Genomic DNA, 24,493 nt, shown 5'->3' with positions numbered 1-24,493 from the left:
GTTCCCTGGATTTAAAGGACGCATACACTCACATCCCGATACTGCCAGCTCACAGACAGTATCTCAGATTCCGCCTGGGCGCACGGCACTTTCAGTATTGTGTGCTGCCCTTTGGGCTCGCCTCTGCCCCACGAGTGTTTACAAAGTGCCTCGTGGTGGTAGCGGCCTACCTACGCAAGCTGGGAGTGCACGTGTTCCCATATCTCGACGATTGGCTGGTCAAGAACACCTCGGAGGCCGGAGCCCTCCGGTCCATGCAGTGCACTATTCAACTTCTGGAGCTGCTGGGGTTTGTGATAAATTACCCAAAGTCCCATCTCCAGCCAACTCAGTCTCTGGAATTCATAGGAGCGCTGCTGAATTCCCAGACGGCTCAGGCCTACCTTCCCGAAGCGAGGGCCACCAATCTCTTGGCCCTGGCTTCGCAGACCAGAGCGTCTCAGCAGATCACAGCTCGGCAGATGTTGAGACTTCTGGGTCATATGGCCTCCACAGTTCATGTGACTCCCATGGCTCGTCTTCACATGAGATCTGCTCAATGGACCCTAGCTTCCCAGTGGTTCCAAGCCACCGGGAATCTAGAGGATGTCATCCGCCTCTCCACCAGTTGCCGCACTTCACTGCTCTGGTGGACCATACGGACCAATTTGACTCTGGGATGTCCATTCCAAATTCCGCAGCCCACGAAAGTGCTGACGACGGATGCATCTCGCCTGGGGTGGGGAGCCCATGTCGATGGGCTTCACACCCAGGGTCTGTGGTCCCTCCAGGAAAAGGATCTGCAGATCAACCTCCTGGAGCTCCGAGCGATCTGGAACGCACTGAAGGCTTTCAGAGATCGGCTGTCCTGCCAAATTATCCAAATTCGGACAGACAATCAGGTTGCAATGTATTACGTCAACAAGCAGGGGGGCACCGGATCTCGCCCCCTGTGTCAGGAAGCCGTCGGTATGTGGCGTTGGGCGTGTCGGTTCGGCATGCTTCTCCAAGCCACGTACCTGGCAGGCGTAAACAACAGTCTGGCCGACAGACTGAGCAGAGTCATGCAACCGCACGAATGGTCGCTCCATTCCAGAGTGGTACGCAAGATCTTCCGAGAGTGGGGCACCCCCTCGATGGATCTTTTCGCCTCTCAGACCAACCACAAGCTGCCTCTGTTCTGTTCCAGACTTCAGACACACGGCAGGCTAGCGTCAGATGCCTTTCTCCTTCATTGGGGGACCGGCCTCCTGTATGCTTATCCTCCCATACCTTTGGTGGGGAAGACCTTACTGAAGCTCAAGCAAGACCGCGGCACCATGATTCTGATAGCGCCCTTTTGGCCCCGTCAGATCTGGTTCCCTCTTCTTCTGGAGTTGTCCTCCGAAGAACCGTGGAGATTGGAGTGTTTTCCGACTCTCATTTCGCAGAACGACGGAGCGTTGCTGCACCCCAACCTTCAATCCCTGGCTCTCACGGCCTGGATGTTGAGGGCGTAGACTTCGCTGCGTTGGGTCTGTCTGAGGGTGTCTCCCGGGTCTTGCTTGCCTCTAGGAAGGATTCCACTAAAAAGAGTTACTTTTTCAAGTGGAGGAGGTTTGTCGTTTGGTGTGAGAGCAAGGCCCTAGAACCTCGTTCTTGCCCTGCACAGAACCTGCTTGAATACCTTCTGCACTTATCAGAGTCTGGCCTCAAGACCAACTCAGTAAGGAATCACCTTAGTGCGATTAGTGCTTACCATTATCGTGTGGAAGGTAAAGCCATCTCTGGAGAGCCTTTAGTCGTTCGATTCATGAGAGGCTTGCTTTTGTCAAAGCCCCCTATCAAGCCTCCTACTGTGTCATGGGATCTCAACGTCGTCCTCACCCAGCTGATGAAACCTCCTTTTGAGCCACTGAATACCTGCCATCTGAAGTACTTGACCTGGAAGGTCATTTTCTTGGTGGCAGTTACTTCAGCTCGTAGGGTCAGTGAGCTTCAAGCCCTAGTAGCTCATGCTCCATATACTAAATTTCATCACAACAGAGTAGTGCTCCGCACTCACCCAAAGTTCCTGCCGAAGGTGGTGTCGGAGTTCCATCTTAACCAGTCAATTGTCTTGCCAACATTCTTCCCCAGGCCGCATACCCGCCCTGCTGAACGTCAGTTGCACACATTGGACTGCAAGAGAGCATTGGCCTTCTACTTGGAGCGGACACAGCCCAACAGACAGTCCGCCCAATTGTTTATTTCTTTCGACCCTAACAGGCTAGGGGTCGCTGTCGGGAAACGCACCATCTCCAATTGGCTAGCAGATTGCATTTCCTTCACTTACGCCCAGGCTGGGCTGGCTCTTGAGGGTCATGTCACGGCTCATAGTGTCAGAGCCATGGCAGCGTCGGTGGCCCACTTGAAGTCAGCCACTATTGAAGAGATCTGCAAGGCTGCGACGTGGTCATCTGTCCACACATTCACATCTCATTACTGCCTCCAGCAGGATACCCGACGCGACAGTCGGTTCGGGCAGTCGGTGTTGCAGAATCTGTTTGGGGTGTAAATCCAACTCCACCCTCCAGGACCCGAATTTATTCTGGTCAGGCTGCACTCTCAGTTAGTTGTTCTTCGTAGGTCAATTTCTGTTGTACCCTCGCCGTTGCGAGGTTCAATTGACCTGGGTTATTGTTTTGAGTGAGCCTGAGAGCTAGGGATACCCCAGTCGTGAGAACAAGCAGCCTGCTTGTCCTCGGAGAAAGGGTATGATACATACCTGTAGCAGTTGTTCTCCGAGGACAGCAGGCTGATTGTTCTCACCTACCCTCCCTCCTCCCCTTTGGAGTTGTGTGTTTCATATTTTATTGCTTGTCATTCAACTGGCGGGAGCGGTCGCGCACGGGCGGGAAGGCGGCCGCGCATGCGCGGTGGGCGTGGCCTGCGTGCCGACCATCCCGCGAAGCTTCTTCCGGTTGGTGGGGGCTGCCGCGGACGTCAACCCAGTCGTGAGAACAATCAGCCTGCTGTCCTCGGAGAACAACTGCTACAGGTATGTATCATACCCTTTACCAGAAGAGTAGGGAACAGTCTTCCTTCCCCCATAAAAACATCTACCTGTAGAGGTAGAAGCTGAAGGCTGCCGGCGGGAGAACTTGTCGAAAGCGGTATCCCGCTGGTGGAACTGCTCTACCACCTGTTCGACCTTCTCTCCAAAAATATTATCCGCACGGCAAGGCGAGTCCGCAATCCGCTGCTGGATCCTATTCTCCATGTCGGAGGCACGCAGCCATGAGAGTCTGCGCATCACCACACCTTGAGCAGCAGCCCTGGACGCAACATCAAAGGTGTCATACACCCCTCTGGCGAGGAATTTTCTGCACGCCTTCAGCTGCCTGACCACCTCCTGAAAAGGCTTGGCTTGCTCAGGGGGGAGCTTGTCCACCAAGCCCGCCAACTGCCGCACATTGTTCCGCATGTGTATGCTCGTGTAGAGCTGGTAAGACTGGATTTTGGCCAAGAGCATAGAAGAATGGTAGGCCTTCCTCCCAAAGGAGTCTAAGGTTCTAGAGTCCTTGCCCGGGGGCGCCGAAGCATGCTCCCTAGAACTCTTAGCCTTCTTTAGGGCCAAATCCACAACTCCAGAGTCGTGAGGCAACTGAGTGTGCATCAGCTCTGGGTCCCCATGGATCCGGTACTGGGACTCGATCTTCTTGGGAATGTGGGGATTAGTTAATGGCTTGGTCCAGTTCGCCAGCAATGTCTTTTTTAGGACATGATGCATGGGTACTGTGGACGCTTCCTTAGGTGGAGAAGGATAGTCCAGGAGCTCAAACATTTCAGCCCTGGGCTCGTCCTCCACAACCAACGGGAAGGGGATGGCCGTAGACATCTCCCGGACAAAGGCCGCGAAAGACAGACTCTCGGGAGGAGAAAGCTGCCTTTCAGGGGAGGGAGTGGGATCCGAAGGAAGGCCATCAGACTCCTCGTCAGAGAAATATCTGATGTCCTCCTCCTCCTCCCACGAGGCCTCACCATCGGTATCAGACAAGTTCACGGACCTGTGTCTGAAGCCGTGCCCGGCTCGACTCCGTGGAACCACGGCCACGGTGTGGGTGTCGAGAGGTGGACTCCCTCGCCCGCACCGGCGAAGCTCCCTCCGCCGACGTCGTCGGGGAGCCTTCCTGGGAGGCGACCGCAGTCAGTACCGCAAGCGGCACCGATGTCGGAGACCTCACCCCGGGCAAAGGGCCAGCCGGCGCCTCACTCGACGGTACCGGTGGCGCAAGCACCCCCGGTACCGGAGGGGAAGGGCGCAACAGCTCTCCCAGGATCTCTGGGAGAACGGCCCGGAGACTCTCTCGTGCAGAGCGGCTGTGGAAAAAGACATGGAAGCCGATGCAGGTGTCAATGTCAGAGTCTGTTCCGGGCGTGGAGGCTGTTCCGGGCTGTCCAGAGTGGAGCGCATCGACACCTCCTGAACAGAGGGTGAGCGGTCCTCTCGGTGCCGATGCCTACTGGGTGCCGACTCCCTCGGCGACCCAGAGCTCTCGGTACCGATACGGGAAGGAGACCGGTGTCGATGCTTCTTTGACTTTTTCAAACGAAGCATGTCACCGGAGCTTCCCGGTACCGAGGAGGAGGACGTAGAATCCAGCCGTCGCTTCCTCGGGGCCGAGGCCGAAGAGGGTCGGTCTCGGGGGGGCTGTACCGCAGGAGCCCTCAGGGTAGGGGGAGATCCACCCGAAGGCTCACCGCCACCAGCAGGGGAATGGACAGCCCTCACCTGCACTCCAGTCGAAGCACCACCGTCCGACGACATCAGCAGAAGTGGAGGTCCCGGTACCACCGACGCCGACGCAGCCTTCCGATGTCTCGGCCCCGATGCAGAGGGTCGATGCCTCGATGCACTCGATGCAGTCGCAGCGGAGGACGGAGGTCTTGACGCTGTCGACATCGACGCACTCGATACTCCCGGTGCCGATACCAACGAAGAGCCCGAGAACAAAACGTTCCACTGGGCCAATCTCGCTACCTGAGTCCTTTTCTGTAAAAGGGCGCAAAGACTGCAGGCCTGCGGGCGGTGCCCAGCCCCCAGACACTGAAGACATGACGCGTGCCTGTCAGTGAGCGAGATTACCCGGGCGCACTGGGTGCACTTCTTGAAGCCGCTGGGAGACTTCGATGACATGGGCGGAAAAATCACGCCGGCGAAATCAAAACTCGTAATTGCGGTAAGGCACCAAAAAGAGGGGGAGAAAAAAATTTGACCCGAGGCCTGAAAAGGGCCTACCCCGAAAACGAAAAGAAACTTAACGGGGCAAAAACTGGAAATACAGGAAGGAGAAAAAGACCGAAAAGGCCTTTCTCCGAAATCCTTTTTCCCCTTTTTTTTTTTTTTACTAGCAAAAAGTCCAAAAAAGACGTGCGAGGTCAACTTAAGGGGCGCAAACGGCGTAACACGACCGTACCGAGCGCGGACAAAAGAAGACTGATGAACACGAGCCGGTTCGGGCGGGAAGACGGCCGTGCATGCGCGGTGCGCATCGGCGCGTGAGGGCTAGCAAAGGACTTTGCTAGAAAAGTGTTCCGATTAGAGGGGCTGCCGTGGACGTCACCCATCAGTGAGAACAAGCAGCCTGCTTGTCCTCGGAGAAAGTTAAGTTTCCATATTTTTCCTAATTTTAAAGGCTAGTAAGATACAATTTTTTTTTCTTAAGTGCTCAAGAGTAAAAGGTTTCTTTTGGGGGGAGGGAAAGTAAAGTAGCAGGACTGCTCCCTTCTTATCAACTCTGGTGGATGACTGGAACAATCCCTGCTCCTTTCTGCCACCACCACTAGAAACCATATATGCCAAGAACTCAAAAAGCCTGGAATCCATTCAGAAAAATAGATTTGTATTCTATTTTATTGTATTTCTATTCTATTGTATTTCTGGGTTCATGTCCCAGGATCATCGTGTTAGGTCTCATCTAAAAAGGGAAGGCATTACTAGGAGGTACCACCTCCCTGGGAAATGCAGTCACAGCTTTAATACAGTTCAGTATAGAGGTTAACACACTAACATAGAAGACTGGCCTACAATTCTGCAGTCCAGTAGGGGCTAGTATGAAAGATAGTTACAGCACTACCAGGTAGCCAGTTGCCCTCCTGCTACTGGCATTGAATAAGGAAACGCCAGGTAGACAGAACTCAAAGCATGCAGCCAGGACAGTGGCAAGGAGATACATCATACATCTGTGATCCCCATGTCTACTTTTCCTAAATTCCTCCAAAAGATGTAGCCTTCAGGACTGGCTGTTGTACTTCAGATTAAGTCTCAAGTCAATGACATTAGGCATTCTAGCAACCCATTCACTTCCCCTCCATCTTGGCACATTTAGCAAACTGGATTTCTGCCACATCTTGTTCTAGTGTACAGGCCAGGCAAGGGGGTCAGTAGCAAGGGAAATTGTACTTTTCCTGCATTTTGTTCAGCAAGCAGTTTTCATTTTTCCACATTGCAGATGTTATTGGTGTTTATTAGTTAAAACCTAAACTCAGAACCCTAAATGGATGATGTGCCATGGAAGACTATAGTGACCATATAGATTGACTTCCTCCAATGTGCTCGCTGAATGCTACTCAATGGTATATTCATAGTTGATGCGATTGAATTAATCCGTCTTGCTGCTGGATCTTCCAGTGCCTCTTTTGCTTTCAACCTTGCCAAGCATAGTACTCTTCTCTAAGAAAGTACTACTCATCCCAGTCCTCGGGGCACACCCAGCCAGTCAGGTTTTCAGGATATCCAGTGAATATGCACAAGATAGCATGTACATTGTTTTAATTTCCCCTCTCTAGACCCCCGCTGGCCCCTTGCCCACGGAGGTGAAGAGAGGGTTCCAGAAAGCTCAAATTAAGTCTCTTCGATATGACCTCAGCTTTCTGACTCCTGACATCTAAGAGCATCTTTGTGTATCTGCTCTCCCACATAATGTGTTAATGATTAGGATACAGGTGTAAGTTAAAAGGGTTCAGGACGGGTAGAATTCACTCACTATAATAGAAGAGTGTAAGAGGAGAGAGAGGCTGTGTCCAGCCAGAAGAGGTAAGGCAGAGACGAAACTAAATGTCAGGGACTATTTGAAATCTGCGGCTTGAAGAGCAAACCACAGGAAAGTGTGGCGACAAGCTACCAAGAAGAGGAAATAGGTAGTGTATAATTATAGTACAGCAAGAGGCCCTCACTGGATGCCCACCGGAAGGGTGGAAGGCCAGATTTTAGGACTCAGGCTGTAAAAATACCAGCTAGGTTTAAAAATCTATGACTGGCTGAGCAAGGACTTGCTTTTCCAGCAAGTTAATATGTGTCCCAGCTTGAGACCCATCCACTGGAATAGTGGTGGGCCGAGTTATATAGCTTAAACTGCTGAAAAGCACTGACTAGGCCTAAAAATCTGATGATGGCCTTGTTGCTGAGCACCTGCAGAAGCAGGGCTGCTTGGTAAGTGTGACATTCAAAAGCAGTGCAAAAGCTAAGATCAAGGAATTGATGGCTAAAATCCTAAAACGTTTGGTTCAGAACATGGAGGCTGATACAGGTAAAATGGCAGCCAGAGTCACAAGATATGGAACTGATCTCTTCATCTTAGAAGAGATGGTTGCACAAGATTAGGAACAGTCCATATTAGGAGTTGGCCATATTAGGAGTTATTTGCAAGACAGGAAAAAGATTAAGAAACAGGTGGACACCTGACCTGTGGTTAAGATAAAAAAGTCCCTCTCCATAGACTTGTATGGGGACCAAATACTATATAAGAACTGTGCAGCAGAGCTATCGTTGGAGTCCCTCCCCAACTTGCCTCGGACAACGGCGAAGCTCTGGCCGGTTGAACCCAGAATCTGTCTGATGTCTGTACCAACTTGAAGTCTTGATTTGGGTGAGAATAAAAGACTATTTCTTTCACTAACCTGCTCCAGTCTCTGTTTCAATCTCTTCTCTTTAAACTGTTTCACAGACACACAAGTAAAATTCTCTCTCACTATTCCCTAGTCTCTGTGTTAATTTCTCTGTTTCATTTCACACCTTATATCACATAAATAGACTATCTTTTAAACTCTAGTACATCTTGTGGGAGAATAGATGCCCTAGGATGTCCTTGGAAATTAGGAGCCAGAAAACAGAGGTCATATTTAAGAGACTTATGAGCCTTCTGAAACCCTCTCTCCACCTCCGTGGGCAAGGGTCCTGCAGGGGTCTAGAGAGGGATAGATAAAAACAGTAGAAAAGAATGATAAGGAAGAAAAAAACAGTATGTGATCAGATGTAAATGAAGCCGTAATGAAAAAGAGCTCAAAGAATCAATAAACAGAAAAATTTAAAGATTAAGAAAAGGGAAGATGCAACCTGTAGGAATCAAAGACTGGAAAAGGGAAAACTTTAAATCAAACGTGTAGCCAGAGAAATGAGGAAAGAAACAAGATGCAAAACCACGGAGCAAAATTTTAAAGGAAGAAAGTATTTCACATAAGTGTGTTTTAAAAATCCAACTACAAAGAATAGAAAGAGAAAAATTAACATGTCAGCTTAGGGACAAGAGGGAAACTGAGTAGGGGCAAAGAGCAGTGGGAGAGAGACAGGGGAAGCGGCAGTAAGGGAAGCCCAAGGAAAGATAGAAGAAGGGAGAGAGAGTGGAAGAGAACCAGAGAATAGAGTGAGAAGAAGAAGGGAGGTAGTTCAAGCGCAGGACTTGGACGCATGATATATAACATCAAACCTCTTTCATGCATATGTAATATGGATATCCTGAAAAAGTAATTGGCTGGCTGTAGCCCAAAGACTGGGTTGAGAAGCCCTGCTCTAACAAATCTGATCATCGCATAATATATCCAAAATAAAACAGTTTCAGTTTGGTTATTCTGGCTTAATTGGGAGTTCAGGTCAGATTTGGTCCAATTTCTTTTTAGTGTCCATGGTAGTCACTAAATTCACCAACATCACATCTCAAATGCATCAATACTTAAGTCTTTTTTCTGATGTTCCAGCTCTCACATTCATAGGGTATAATAGAAAAGCCATGGCACATGCAGTTCAGCTGTTTGTAAAGACACATTCTTGCTGTTACAAATTCTAGGCTTCATTGCGGCTCTGTTCAAGTACCAGTTGCTGTTGTATTTGGTCCCTGAAGGCAGAAATTGTTTGCAATTTCTGTCTCTTCTTTATCAACTCAAACTGGTGCTTGTACCTGTTGTTATAAGTTTGGTCTTTAAACTTTAGTTGCAATCAGCTGCTACTCTACCTGTGTCAAACCACATATCTCGAATCTTATTTCTGTTCTTCCTCCCTCTTTCCCTCTCATATGCCCTCTGGAATATCTGATGCGTCTACCACAAGCTTGCCTACATTCCTGACCTCTTTCTCTCTCATACCCTCCATCTTCCCACTCTATGACTTGGCTTTTCCCGGAAAACTGCCTCACGGTTGGTTACCTTTTCTCCTATACACCTTGCCCAGTTGGCCATGATGGTGTTGGGGTCAACCTGTTTTTCCACCTTAGTCTTGCTGCTTTTTTTTTTTCGTTTGGCGTCCACTCCATCTTCCTATTCACTCTTCTACCTCTGGGTAGCAGTCATTTATCAACCCCTGTTAAGTCCCTCTCCCTATCTCACTGAAAGCTGGCCTTCCACCTCTCAAACCATCTTCCCCTTTCCTCTTCTTGCTTTAACCTCCAGCTATGCTCCACTAAGCCTACCTCCCCACCATGGCCACTGCCTTCATCTTGTCTTCAACTCTGATTTCTCTACCTCAGTTTTAGGAATGTTCAGGGTACTGACCACAATTTCACCTCTCTTCTCATCCACTATGTTATCCAAATGTGTCAGTGAGACTGTTTTCCTATAATTCTCTCCTCTGCTCTGGACACTCACTCCTCCCATTTCCTGTCCTATAAGGTGTACCAAACTCCATCCTTGGCTGACCAGAATCCTCTACCTATATTCCTGTGTCAGCTCTGCTGAGTGTCTCTGGCAACAATACTGCGCCTATGCTGACTTCATACATTTCAAAATCTTGACCTCCATCTGCTCTTGCACTTGGAGAGCTGATCTAATATGTCTATTTGATAAACTCTTGGCTCCAACTGTCTGCCACACTGAACTCTCTCAAGGCGCCTCCACCTCCAACACCAACTCCCTCCTTTCTGTGACCAAGTACTTCCATGAGAAGGGTCACAAGATTAACTTTGAGCTCTCCACCAGGTCACTTCCATGTCCCCCCCCCCCCCCCCCCCACTTCATTCTCCCAACCATCTTTCAACCCCTGTCACCCTAACACTGAAAATGAAATTGCACATCTTTATTTCCTCCTCCAGACTTACTATTTGTTCATCTGACCCCATTTCCACTCATCAGCTCAGTTGTCTTTCCTACCGTCATCCCTTCTGTCATATCTGCAATCTCACTTCACCGCAGCTGTTCCTGATGCCTTCAAACGCGTGGCTGAACCCTACCTGCCTTACAAACTATCATCAAAGTCTCTCTCTTCCCTTTATCAAAGCTACTTGCAGTGCTGTTCATTGCCATTCTTGGCTCTCATCTCAATCTATTTTCTTGATACACTACAATCTGGCTTTCACCCTTTACATTCAACAGAAACAGCCTTACAACATGATCAAGGAGAGGGGCTGGTTCCATATGCAAGATGCCTGCAGGTGGAGTCCCTCATGAAAGAGGTGGGAGAACAGAAGGTAGCAAGGTTGAGAAGCATCCGTGAGAATGAGAAATACATCAGTGAAATGCTTAATGAGACATCAAAGACCTCCACTGTACTGAAAAAGGATCAGGATCAATACCATGACTCTACCTGCGCTCAAACCTAACAGCCAGTATGCAGCCCTGGAAGTAGAGGAGATGAGAGCATCCCAGGGATGGGAGGACCCCAAAGTTGCTGGATCAATAACCACTAGGAGGCAAAAAGTAAGGGTTGGCTATTCCTTACAGAGGGGTAGACTAACATTTGCAGACCAGATATGATGTTTGCCAGGAGCCACAATTCAAGATATTTCAGAGTTTTCTGAGACTAATCAAACCTAAACACTATTTATCCAATGCTGCTCATCCATGTTGACCCAACTGACACTGCTAGGTACCCCTACAAATGTATCAAGTAACTTCATGGTTCTGGGAGAGAAGGTGAAGTAGACAGTTGTGTAGATGGTGTCCTCAGTCTTTCCGTTCAAGGCCAAGGCAGAGAAGCTCACATCCTGGTGAACACGTGGCTGTGCGGATGGTGTCAAAGTGTTTTGGCTTCCTGGACCATGGGAGTTGTGTCCCTCTATCAAAGAAGGGAAGAAGCGTCTTCAGCAGCACACTGGCTAACCTACTGAATAGGGCTTTAAAATAGACTCATTTGAACTGGGTTGTCAAATCCCCCAGTTAAGTGAAGCATTAAATACTTCTATACAAAACAACAAAAAAGGAGCAACATTTGGCAAGCAGTATATACTAATGCCTGTCAAAGCCTATAGTTACTTTCATGTTAGTATTACTGTTTACGATTGTTATATGTTTGTATTGGAAAGCTCTGCTTGTTCTCAATAAAAAAAAAAAAGATTTAAAAAAAAAAAAAAAGGATCTAGAGACTGATTTGGATTTAGTGGCAGTCATGGACATTTGGTTAACAGAAAACAATGATTAAGAGGGAGAGGAAAATGTGTTTACAATAGTGTGATATACATTCCTCCTTCACAGAAGGAAGTGGATAGATTTAATTGAAGACATTCAAAGAGAAGTACTACTCGGAGGTGGTTTTAATATGCTAGACGTTGATTGGGGTTATCCCTATTGTGGGGTCTTCTAGAAAGATATCCTGGATTCTCTACAGTGGACTGTTCCACACCAAACTTAGTGCTTATGAATGGGGAGAACGTTTGTTATAGTGGGTGATCCATCTGGCATCCAATGATCACTAGGTGGTGTGGTTTAATATTAAGACAGGTGTGGAGAGGGTTCATTCAAAAAATGAAGGTTTTAGACTTTCAAAAAAAATCCACCAGATAGGGGATTACCTCCATTTGTTGGCTGGAAAGCAGTGGGCAAAAATGAAAGGAGCTATTGTAAGGGCAAGAAAAGTTTTTTTGTAAGGAAAGTAAATAAACGTAAGAGGAAAAGAAGGCTGCTTTGGTTCTCAGAAGTAATACTTGAAGAGGTAAGGAAAGAGATCAGCCTTCATCAAACAAGAGACAGCAGAAAGAGGAAAACAGGTGACAATATCTGGAAAAGCTAAGAGAAACCGGTAAAGCAGTCAGGAAAGCAAAGACACACATGGAAGAAAAAAATAGCCAGATATAGTAAAAAAAAAAAAATGGGGGAACAAGACATCAGCTATGTTAGTGATAGGAGGAAGTGAAACAGTGGCATTGTGAGATTCAAAGGTGAAGGGATAAAATATGTAAAAGCTGATAAAGGTGGAATTGCAAAGCCTTTGACATGGTTCTGTATAGACAACTTATAAACAGAGTGCCCTTGGTATTGGCTCTAAAGTGACTGAACTGGTTGAATGGAAGGTGATAGATAGTGGTGGGCAACTGAGCTCACTAAGGAAAAGGATGTTACCAGTGGTGTAGTAGTCATAATAAAACGTATGTGGGTAGACTTATAGATCTCAATATATATACTTTGGAAAAAAGGCAGGAGAGGGGAGATGAGAGACATTTAAATACCTTTGTAGCATAAATGCATAGGAGGAAAGTCTTTCAGTTGGAAGGAAGCTCTGGAGTGAGGGGCATAGGATGAAGGTGAAAGACTTGAGAAAATACTTCATGGAAAAGTGGTGAATTTGTGGAATGGCCTCCTGGTGGAGATGGAGATGAATTCATGAAAGCATAGGATCTCTAAAAGAGAGGAAGGAATAGTAGATTGCATGGATGGGCAGACTGGATGTAGGCCATATGGTTTTTATCAGCCTTCATTTTTCTGTTTCTATGCTACTTTTGGCACTTTTGATCACCACCCGGCTCCTTGAAATGCTGTCCTTCCTTGGATTTCAGGGCTTTGCTGTGTCTTGGGTTTCTTATGTTTCCAATTGCACTTTTAGTTGGTGTACCCTCAGGGCTCTGTCTTGGGACATCTCCTCTTCACTCTGTACTTATTCCCTTGGTGCTCTGATCTCTTCCCATGGTTTTCAGTATCATCTTTATGCTGATGACTCTCCACACCAGAAATTTAGTCTGTTTGTCTGACATGGCTGCCTGGATGTCTCACTGCCATCCAGTGTTGTAGCCATGGGGTGGGGGCCTGCCTCCCCCTCCTTTGGGCTCAGACCCCCTCCAAATCTACAGCACCTGTTAAATGGCTGGCAGAGATGCTGAAGCCCCACCAGCCAAAGAAATTTGCTGTCAAGCCATTCCCCTCCTTGTGCCACTGTACTAAGGAGCAAGCCATCTGTGTGCTTTCAGCTACTAATACAGATTCCTCTCGTATGTTCTATGTTTGGTAAAATCTAAAAAAAAAAAAAAAAATTTAATGTGTACCACATTGTATGTATGCTTCTGATCTAATTTTCTGGTCACCCAAAGACAGTAATTATTTTTCTGACATGGTCTCCTCTGGTAAAACCAGCAGCCCACTAGATTCAAAATACTAAATTCTCTCAGTGCCACGGTAAGACAAACTTACTTCTCACTGCTCAGGGTGGAGTGTCCACTAGCACCAGAAGACCACACATCTACAGGCAACAAGAACATACATGAGCATGAACAGAGAATAGACTATGCTACTTAGGTTATCCAAGAATGTGTATGCTACTCATGAAATTGATCCTGTTTGCAGGGAACTTGAGATTTCTTTACAAGTCCTGTTCCTTGGAGGGGAGAGAGAATGAGTTGTTTTTTGTTTGTTTTTTAACAGGACAAAATTAAATACACAAACTATTCCTTGTAGCTGTTACGCTCCCAACAAATGGCAGTACAGGGCTATGTTTTATAGTCACTGGCTTTCACAGAAGTGAAATGTTGCAATTACTGCTTTATCAAGATTTGTTTATTCCTTAGTGTCCTGGCTATGCCATCCTAAACAAATGGGTTGTGTCACACTTCCCACTGTACAAGTGTAACCTCACCAGGAATGATTATAGACTGTTGATTTTATGGTCACACATTTTTAGTACGACTATTTTGGATAAAGTGAGATTGCTTTTAAAGTTTGACTCCTTGGATTCCTTCTTTTCGACCTCACTTGAGCTGGTTGTTATCCCTGCCTACCAGAAGATGGGAGGTAGAGAGCTGACCTTTCCAGTGACATCACCGATATAAGGTGCTGTACTCATAGGGAAAAAAAACAAGGTATTTTTCTATCTCCAGCGAGTGGTAAATTGTTTAGGCTGGCCCTGGCCTAGCTCCCAGCAGTGCTGGCCAAAGCTGCAGTTTGGTTGAGCTTGATGGTTCACTCCCAGTTTTCTGGTCCATGGACAGACTGGTTGAGTGGTGCGTGCTTCTGCAGCCCCAAGCCATTGCCTCCAAGTGTTAGGTTAGTGAGGATTGTTGCTCAGCCCTCATAGAGCCTTTGCTGCAGGGGGGTGTGGGTCTCCATTCCCTCTTCATCCCCTGCACTTCTGAGTGTGTCCCTTGGATCTTCCATGCAGCTTCAGGCACTGGAGTTTTTGCCTTAGTTTTATTTACTTGTTCAGGGACTACAGCAAATAATAATAATTAAAAAAAAAAGTTAATGCACCCAAGGAGCCAGAAAGGAGGAGGATGGATCAGGGTCCTGGGCCACGGTCAGCTTGAGTAGTCCGACGGGTCTCAGAAGGCCAGTGTGCATGATCGACAGGAGACAGCAGCTGAATTCAGCTGCCTGTGCCTTTTGCCCCTGCTGTGATGATCATTTCCGGCTTTGGAAATGGTCCCAGGAGTTAAGGGGGGGGAGGGGCACATAAAGCAGTGCCAGTGTTCCTTAGCAGAGGCTTAAGGATCCATGGTCCTGATGTCTCTGGCAGGAACAGCAGCCATAGCAGCCATTTTATCTTGCTTGTGTGAAGCACATGAAGACTTAGCCCCTGTTTGGGGGTGGGGGTGGAGGAGAACTGGTTCATCAATATCTTTCTCAGTTGATTTTCTTTGAAAAGCAGGCCTTGGCTGTGGAGGCTGGGCCTCCAATCTAGCCCCTGGGAGGCTTGCACCAAGAGCCAAACATTGGTTTGTTTGTGTGTGTGGGGGGGGGGGGGGGGGGGGGAGATCAGATGGATTTGTGGTCTTTCCAAACAGCTGAATCTGGTAGTGGACATGGAGGACGTTTCCAGAGCTCCGCTGGTCTTCAGGCTCACATTCTAAGGGTGACACTCCACCTAAAAGGCCTGATAAAAGGGATAACAGCTCTGCTGCTGGAGTGAAGAGCTTTCCAGACTTATTGATTCCTTGTCAGAGGCTGTCTTTCTTCTAGCTCTTCAGCCAAGTTATCAGAAGGGGATCCTATTCTGGATGGTTTGTCGGGGACCCTGAATCACTTTCCCCTACATGATTCGCGGTTGTGAAATGGGAGACTTTGGAAATCTAAAGTTTTAAACTGATTGTACCCCTTTAGGCCTAAAGTGGACAGGTACTAGAGGTACCCCCAAAGGTGGACACCTTTGACATGGTGGTCACCAAGACTATTACCATTTTGGTGCAGGGCGACTGTGCTCTTAAGAAGCTTCACAAATAGAAAATGGAAGCAGCATTTTAAACTAGGGTTTTCCTCAAGCATAGCTAGTGTGCAGGCTGCAGTTTGCATTGGGTTTGTGACGAGAGCCATATTGTGCTAGCTTCAATAGCTGCTGGAATCCCCAGAGATGGTCTGCCTGGTTTATGACCTGGCACACAATCTCCTAGTCAGTGACCTCCACTGTTATGGGCAGGTGGTGGCTTTGGTTGCACCACTGGGAGGTGAAATTGAATCCAAGAAACTTCTTAACCAGGTGCCCTTTAGGGGGCACTTGGTTTTAGATGACCTAGAAGAGGCGCATCCACTTCAGCTTCCCAAGCTATGCTAGAAGGGCTCTTAGCAGACTAGGGGCCACTTCTGTTCAGACAAGTCATTTCCTCTGGTTCATGGTCCTCCCAGGTTCTTCAAAATCGGGGTCCTTCATGGATCCAGAGTGGAGAGGTAGGGACTTCTGGCTTGACTGGAGTCTCCAAAGCAGCCCAATAAGGGTGTGCCTTGCCCCACAGTGGCTCAGATTGTCCCTTTTTCTGCCACAAGTGAACCTACATCATGTCTAACCAGTTGCTCAGAGATGGTTGAGCAGGGCAACTGGCTGGAATTGTTATGTCCCATGCCCAATGCCTTCCCCTTGTGGCTCAGAGGTAAAATTGGCAAGCAGTTGCACTCATGCTGCAGCTTTTTCTAGATCTGGGGGTGGTGGAGCGGGGACTGGGGCATGGTTCATCTAATTTCATGGTCCTAAAGAAAGGAAGATCTACCTAGATTCAAAAGGAGTCAGTGCCTGCCTCAGGGTCCAGCACAGATGGATAGAGACTAGTCCGTAATCACCTCAGTTTGCCCAGGTGAGTTCTTGACTTCCTTGGATCTGTCAGAGGCCTGTCTCCATATTCTGATGAAGGAAGACCACAAGCATCCTCCACTTGTTGTGCTGGGGTAGCATCTTCAGTTTTTGGCCTGTTCCTTTCGTCTGGCAATAGCTCCATGCACCTTTTCCAAGATGTAGTTGTAGCGGCACATCTGCACTGCCAGGTATCCTGATTCATTATATGGATGATTGGCTGATCCAGGTTGACTGCAAAGAATTCCATGGAGGCCACTTTTCACATCACCTGTCTCCCTCTCGGACCTTAGGAGTACCTGAGGATTCTTGATACAGCGTAGGAAACCAGTTCTCCCACAGCAGCACGTGGAGATGCTGCAAGCTCAGCAGCAGCCTTCAAGCACCTGAGGCCTGCAACTACCTGCCCTTGAGGTCAATTTCAGTTACCCTGGAGGTGGTCCCCTGGACTTCGGCTCATTTACCCTCTTCTGGCAGCCCTGTTGTCACAGTGGGCTCCAGTCTCCCAGGATTTCAACTTCTGTGTGCTGCTTCCACTCAGTGTGGTGCTGTCTGGCCTGGTGGGACAATCCTAGCCATGTTCTGCTGAATTGAGTGGTGGAGACAACTAATGCGAGTCTCCTTGAAAAGGGACCCCATTGCTGGGGGTCTTGGTTCTCCCTGGAAGCCTCTTGGTCCATCAACTGCTTTGATACCCAGTAGAGTTCTTCCTGTTATGGGGGGGGGGGGGGGGGAAAGAAGTTAGACTGATGTCAGATAATTTAACAACAGTGGCCTATATCAAGACAGGAGGTACAAGAGTCCAGATGGAAGTCTTCTGGTGTTGTCATCATCCATATAGTCAGGCAAGGTCAATGTTCAAGCAGACTTTCCTCAGCTTGTCCTGGTTGGATCCAGAAGAGAAAGTGGGAGCTGGGACAGGCAGCCTTTCAGCTTCTCCTGGATGGTCAGGGGCAGCCAGTCTTTGACCTCACGGCCATGAGCAGCAATGCCAGGGCAGAGCATTTCCATCTCAAAAGGAATTAGCATTATTATTATGGCAGAAAAACAGTAGAACAGTAGCCCTTCTAATACACAGACGAAACAGTCAGAACAAGGGTGAAAAAGGAAAGGGCAGCAGACAATGTCCAAAATAACACCTTTTATTGCAATACCCAAAAAGACTTGACACGAGTTGTGTTTCGGCCCGAAGGCCTTCCTCAAGAGTCTACAACCATATACAGAATAAAGTCAATATGAATTAAAAATATGATACATAAAAATATATTTAAAAGCTATTGCAATACAAGGTGTGATTTTGGACATCGTCTGCTGCCCAATGACTTACAGATTAGATTAAAATTCAAAGTATAAAATGTAACAATATTGAAATATTATACTATAGTGGTTAAGAATGATAGAAAAACTATATACTGATGATTATATCAATTAACTAATATTGTACATTTTGATAGTCACAATAAGAGCAGAAAACCAGAGTTGTCAGCAATTTGTTACAGTATAGATTAATGAAATTAATTTGAGAAGAAACAGGCTGTGCATCTTCCTCTGGTTGGCTGGGTGCTTCTTAGCATAGTATGTCATCCCTTTCTGGTCCTCCTGGTGGGGCCAGACTGGCTGCAGAGGCCTTGGTATGTGAATCTGTTCCACTTTTTAATGGAGGAGCCTCATCCCCTTCCATAGACTACTCAGGCAGGGTCCTATGGAAATTGAGGATCTGGATCCCTTCTGGCTTTCAGTTTGGCCCTTGAGAGGCAGCCTTTAGTGAAGAAAGGCTTCTTGCCTATGGTGATGTCTGCCTTACTCAGGGCCTGCAAGTTTGCCACTCCTCTGGCCCTTGGCTGGGTTTGGAAGGTTTTTCAGGCCTGGTGCAATCAGCTTTAGCTCTTTCCTTGGAAAGACCACCACTATACGATAACTTCTGTGTTCTGGGAAAGCACAGATTCTAGAGGTGCTTGGCTTCCTGCAGCATGGGTTTGACCAGTGTCTCGCACCGAGCTTGCTGAAAGTGCAGCTGGCAGCCCTTTCCTGCTTTTGGGGCAGGGTCTGGGGATTTTCCATGCCTCTCATAGGAACATTGCTTGGTTCTTGAAGGGAGTCATGTTTCTGCATCCTCCTATCCATCCTTCTTGGGATCTAAACCTAGTGCTGAATGTCTTCATGGGATCTCCTTTGAGCCTCTGAACTTGGCTTTGATTAAAAGATCTCATCTTGAGATAAGCGTTCCTGGTGATGATTTTGTCGACCAGGAGGATGTCGGAGCTTTAGGCCGTTTATCAGGATGCATACATGTCCTGTTAGGAGGATTTGGTATGTATTTGCACTGTCCTTCCATTTCTGGCTAAGGTGATATCCCCCCTTCATGTGAACCACGTGTGCTTGCCCTCTTTTGTGATTCAACATGCAGGCTCCACAAGCTAGATGCAAGCAGAGTTTGTAGGAGACAAATTCACCTCTCAGATTATCTTTGTCCTGTTCCATGATCCTTTCAAGGGTCAGATAGCTTCCAAGGCTACTACTGTATGCTGGATTTAGGTGGCTTCTGTTTGCACAAACAAGAGCGTGTCCCATTCCCCTCCAGGTTGAAGGACTGTCTCAACTTGGGCATAGGTGACCATTTGAACAGAGGCCTATGCAGTCTCCCCGGAGGATATTTATCAAACAACCACGTGGTCGTCTCTGTTTCTTTATAAAGCATTTACAGATTGGATGTGTTTGGCAGAGCCTTCATGCAGTGGGCTTTGCCTTCCCCAGCTAGTGAGCTCTGCTTGGGTATATCCCACTTGTTCAGGATGGTACAGCCAGGACGCTAAGGAAGATGAAATTTAGTAGTCATCTCTGTTAATTTACTTTCCCTTAGTCTGGCTGTACTTTCCTAAGACTTTCCCATTGGACGACTTCAGTTACTGGGACGCTTGCCTCATTCTTATGATAGAAACAAAAACACCACACCACAGGACGCGTCATTTGGAGTTTAAACTTTAAAGCTGCAGTGGTTTATGATGTATGGGTGTGATTTTCGGTGAATCTCTTCTTAAAGGCAGTTAATAAATCCCAATAGACCTGCTGCTGCTGTGGCAGTGCTATACTGGAGATTTCCCTTGAGTACTAGCACCTTATACCAATGATTTCGCTGGAAAAGCCAGTTCTCTACCTCATCTGCTGGTAGGTGGGAACACAACCCACTTGCTCAGGATGGTATAAGCTGGACTAAATGAAAGAAAATTAGCAGGTATGGCAAAGATTTTACCTTTTCAGCTAGCAAGTGAAGTTACATTTACTGAGAAATTTTTCAAAAGAAAAAAATCAAGTCACTGTTGTAACTAGAGAGAAACAGACAAGTACAGTCAGTATCAAAAATATCTATTTGTGCTCATCTTTTATCCACCTTACCTGGGTCACTATTTAGTTTGGACACAACTAATAGACTTGTATGTCAAACACTATAGTAACTCAGTACTTTTGTAGGTTTGTATTCAGAGACCCTGACTTCAGGTTGTGCTATGCTACATCTCCCTAGAAATCTGTAGGGAATAGTTTGTGGCCCAGAACAAGAGGGAACCTAGTTGACTTGTAGAGGGTTGTCAGAAGAAGCATGTCTGCAGGTACAGGAAAGCCTATGTAGTGCTTCCTGAGACGCTCCAGTCGCCAAGGCTCAACTCCTGATGTGTGGTAGGAGTCAGGCTTGTTACACAGTCCCGATGACAGTTTGAGGTAACATGTTTCTCCTCCTCTCTGATATAGAGACGCAGGCTATCCCCTCTGCCATGGTCATGGAGAAAACTAATACGATTAAGAAAGCAGGTAAAATAGGAAGCAGAAAGTTAAAGTCAGGAGGTTGCCTCCCCCATCTAAGTTTTTTTTTTTTTTTTAATGTTAACTGTCCCCTCTCCCCCCCATCCAAAAGTAGAAAACCACCACCATACGTGTACTGGGGGTAAAGCCAGAATGATAGTCCTGTGGGTGGGATCAACTAAAGAACTCGTAGCCAGATGATCAAAGATAAATACGGGCGCTAGAAGCCACAAGCGCCGAACTAGCACCCACATTTACCTGCGCCACCATGATCATCGGGCAGAAAGTGCCCAAGCGAAACCATAAGGCAGAGCTCATTTAAATTAGGATTTACACAAATTCTGCTTGTATTACACCCCTATGATCAGACAACAGCGCTCTGATCGTAGGAGCGGAAGAGCACCTTAACCCTACACCTGCTCAAAGCTGGCATTAGGTTAAGCCCCCTCCCCCCCCCCCCCCATTCAAGCAGCTCGGGCTGTCACACACCCGCCTGTCACAGCCCTCCCCCCCCCCCCCCCCACAAGGACATGTGGGACTAGAGGTCCAATGGACCTCCAGCCCCCCGACCCCCCCCCCCCCCCCCCCCCATTGCTACGAGGGCTGGAAATCTGGTGGCACAATCCTGCCACACTTTCCCAGAATGATCAACGCTAATAAAGCACACAAATTTGCATGTTATTAGCGTTGATCATTGGGGAATTAATTCCCTGCGCTGTTTCAGCGCTATTTTTAGGGCGCCATTTCTGAACAGCGTAGGGAATTGATCATCGGGGCATCAGTTTTCTAGCGTAGGCAGTGATCTTGAGCAGTCTGATGGATTGCAGCAACACTCCTCCAAACGCATACTGATGTGGAAAGACTCATCTCAGACCAGTTTTCACAGGACAGATACTCCTTGCAACCAGGAAAGTCTTGAATTATGTTTCTACATATCATCTGGCCAGACTGAGCCATCTGAGTTTATGGGTTTTAAAGGTCATGGTATTTTAAGAGGACAAATTTGAACAGATTTGCATGCAATGAGAATAAAGTCTTTTGGGAAATACTGGTACTAAAGTTCTGAATCTCAAAAATCAGACTGGATCTTCTAGTAGAAAGGTTTTGTTTTGTCCTTTTAGGCAAGTCCAGACTGATGGATTACGTCCTAGCAGCAGATGAAACCAGCGACAAAGATTCCAACCACATCTGTATAACAGGAGGTGCAACCAGGAATATTCCTAGTATTTCTGTGTCTCCAGCAGGTTGTATATATCTTCTGATACAAAGCAGGATTTCTTCTAAAAAGGCTTTTCCCCAGGGTGCAGTCCACAACCTGCAACCCTTGAGGTTAAGCCTTGGCATTGCTACCAAGAATTGGTGCATGATCTTCCTCAGGTGTCTCTCTCTCCAGGGCCCCAAGTTCTAGTCTTCTAGTCCACAAGTTTTGCTTTTGAGGCTAGCTGGCAGTGCTCATTAGGGGACGAGTAGTATTCCCACCCCCACCCTGCTTTATCTCCTGAGACCTTCCTCTCCTACAAAGTTGAGGTAGTGTACATTTTTTGTCAGCAGTTTGCATGCCTGTTTCAAGGTTGTGTGTGTGTGTGGGGGGGGGGGGGTTTGTACGGCAGAGTTCTAGCAATTGGATACATCTTGTTAATTTAAGGGACAGGCAAGCAGGGGACTGACTGGATCAGGCCTATGTTAAACTCCTAGCTTTTAAATTCTTTCCTCCTTAGTGGAGGTTCTTTGTTAGGTAACTGATGCAGCAGTAATGCTGAGAAGTGGATCCTGTGGAACATTTGAGAGCTGCAAGCAGATTCCTAAAAACCTACTGGCAGCAGCAAGGCCAGTTAGTGTGGGAATAGTATGCATATAAATCTGTACAGAATGCACAGAGGGCTTTAGCGCAAAAATAAGCATTGCAGAGATAGGTACAAATTATATTTAAGTGTAGTCAAATATATGCTAATCATGTCATTTGCTATGTCTTCCCAAACATCGCACAAACCCTGCTCTTACCACTGGGGGGGGGGGGGGGGGGGGGGAAACCCCAGCTCAGATCTGGCAGTGGAAAGTTTGACAAGAATTTTTCTTTTGATTTCTTTTAGAAGTGGAAGAAAGCCCTTGCAAGCCTCTAAGTGCCGGTACTGAAAAAGAAACGTGTGTAAGTCCAGCCAAATCCAAAAGTGAAAGCAGACATTGGCGCCTGTTTTCTGTGCTTAAATTTAAGCCTTCCTAGTTTAAAAAAAAAATTAAGTTTATATTTAAGGGCACAGAAGTGTGGTGTCACACTTCTGCACCCTTAAATATAAGCTGATTTGCCTAGTGCATACACACAAGAGCTGCTCTTACTGCAGCACTTCTGTGCATGTGCACAAGCATGTTCCTTCCCCTTGCTTTTGCTGTGTGTATATAATTTGAATATCATTTCTTTGTGCATTGGAGAGCTATTTTTCTGCACCTACTGCAGGAGTTCCAAGAATCAGCTTGCTGGTGAGTTAGTAGTACAGCCAGCTCCTACTGCCCTGTACCGACAGGAAGAGCAAAAATTTCTTCAGCAGATGCCCTCATGGTAATCCTGGATGCAACAGCAGGACTGCTGGAGGTTGGGCTACAGGCTCCCATGGCGCCTTCTGAAAAGCCAATTTTGTCAAGAATAGAATCAGACCTGAAGCTGTTTGCCTCAGAGTCCTTCAGGACTGGGAATTGCAGGCTTCTTTGCTTTGCCTGCAAGGGTGGGGAGAGTTCCTGATTGGACACCCCACCATGTTACAGGCCCTAACCGATCATTTTAGAAGCGCTCTAGGGGAGGTTTTTTTTTTTAATTTATTCATTTAAACAATTTTTACAATAAACCATCTTGCTTAGGAAAGAGTCAGTTAAATAATTTTTAAACAGGAAAAAGAGAAGAAAGGAAAGGACAAATAAGTCTTTACACTTTCAACAATATAAGACAAGTCCATAATTGGAGATCCAAGAATTTAAATTTAGAGAGAACTATAACTCAGGAACTAATACAAGAAAATCCTTCTCTACTAGGAAACTATACATTATCTTTAATGCTTCTCCGTCTTAGCTGAGGCGATTAGCGAAGACAAATGTCCAGGTTCAGTAAACACATACTTCTTTCCCCCCAGCCTAACTATGCACTTGCAGGGGTATCTTAAAAAGAAGGTACCCCCCAAGTGCAGAACTCCAGGTTTGAGGAGCAAAAATTGTTTCCTCCGTCGTCTCGTCTCCAGCTCTAGGGGAGTTTAAAGGTTTTGCATCAGGCCCTTTAGGGATGGTCTTAGAATCAAGGTTCTAGGGAGGTGGGGTTCCAGCTGTATCTGGGGTCCTGGCCTGGGTTTGCAAGTGGGCCTGGCTGCACAGCAAGGCCTCTGCAGAGGATATATGGTACATAGACACAAAGGATATTGTTCCCTCCTGGGAACTGCCTCCCTGGATAAGGACTGCCCAGTAGTGAAACTGTTTTATAAGGATGCCAGCTCGTCCCTAACAAACGAGTCTCTGGCTCTCCACATTTGTGCATGCACCTGAGAGGAGCCTACAGATGGCGATGCCATTCTTGAAGGTCTCCACTTACACCGAGAGGGCACAATGAAATGGAAAGGCCCAAGGTGGTTTGCAGAGTGGAGGTTGCTGGAAAGGGTCCTCCAGAAGCAGTAATTGATGGGCAGGCTCTGAAGCAGGATGAAAAACAGGTTTCTCTATCTCGATAAAGTGAATTCCCTAGTGATTTGCTTTAATTGATTTGCTTGCTTTATTTTTTGTCTGTTAGATTGTAAGCTCTTTGAGCAGGGACTGTCTTTCTTCTATGTTTGTGCAGCGCTGCGTACGCTTTGTAGTGCTATAAAATGCTAAATAGTAGTAGTAGTAGTGATGGTGGTCAAAGACTATCCTGGTGAAGGGTGGCTCTGCCTTTAAGTAAGCTCATGATCACATGGTAGAGTTTGTTAAGCAAATCTTAAGACATGTGTATTGAAAGCTAAAGCATTTATCTGTGGTGGTTACAGCAATTGCCTCACTGGAGAGAATCAGGTTGAAGTTGGGGGGGGAGGGGTCTTTGTGTGTATGTTATCACTCAATGGAATATATGGGGTGGTAGCAGCACTAGGGTTGTACTGAATAGCATATTTTAGGATTTGGCTGAGTACGAATACTGGGCATTGAGCTTTAACAAATAATAAAAGAGCAATGTGAAAATCAGAGATCAAGTGTTCATTTAAGTAGTAATTTAGCACAGTAGAGCCC

The 24,493-nt window shown here is 47.0% G+C and overlaps 1 protein-coding gene across 4 annotated transcripts in view; it reads right to left on the bottom strand.

Annotated features, from left to right (window-relative positions):
- The window catches only part of LOC115466794, a 182,552-nt gene that overhangs the window by 45,184 nt on the left and 112,875 nt on the right, over nucleotides 1-24,493 (bottom strand). For all 4 annotated transcript variants that reach the window (XM_030198316.1, XM_030198317.1, XM_030198315.1 and 1 more), the window contains one exon: nucleotides 13,603-13,651. In XM_030198316.1, coding sequence (XP_030054176.1) covers nucleotides 13,603-13,651 — 49 coding nt within the window. The remainder of the gene's footprint in view (nucleotides 1-13,602; nucleotides 13,652-24,493) is intronic.

Source organism: Microcaecilia unicolor, chromosome 3 (genome assembly GCF_901765095.1).
Source record: "Microcaecilia unicolor chromosome 3, aMicUni1.1, whole genome shotgun sequence".
Lineage (NCBI taxonomy): Eukaryota > Metazoa > Chordata > Amphibia > Gymnophiona > Siphonopidae > Microcaecilia > Microcaecilia unicolor.
The sequence above is the reverse complement of the archived record's forward strand: the minus strand, read 5'-3'. Positions and strand labels throughout refer to the sequence as shown.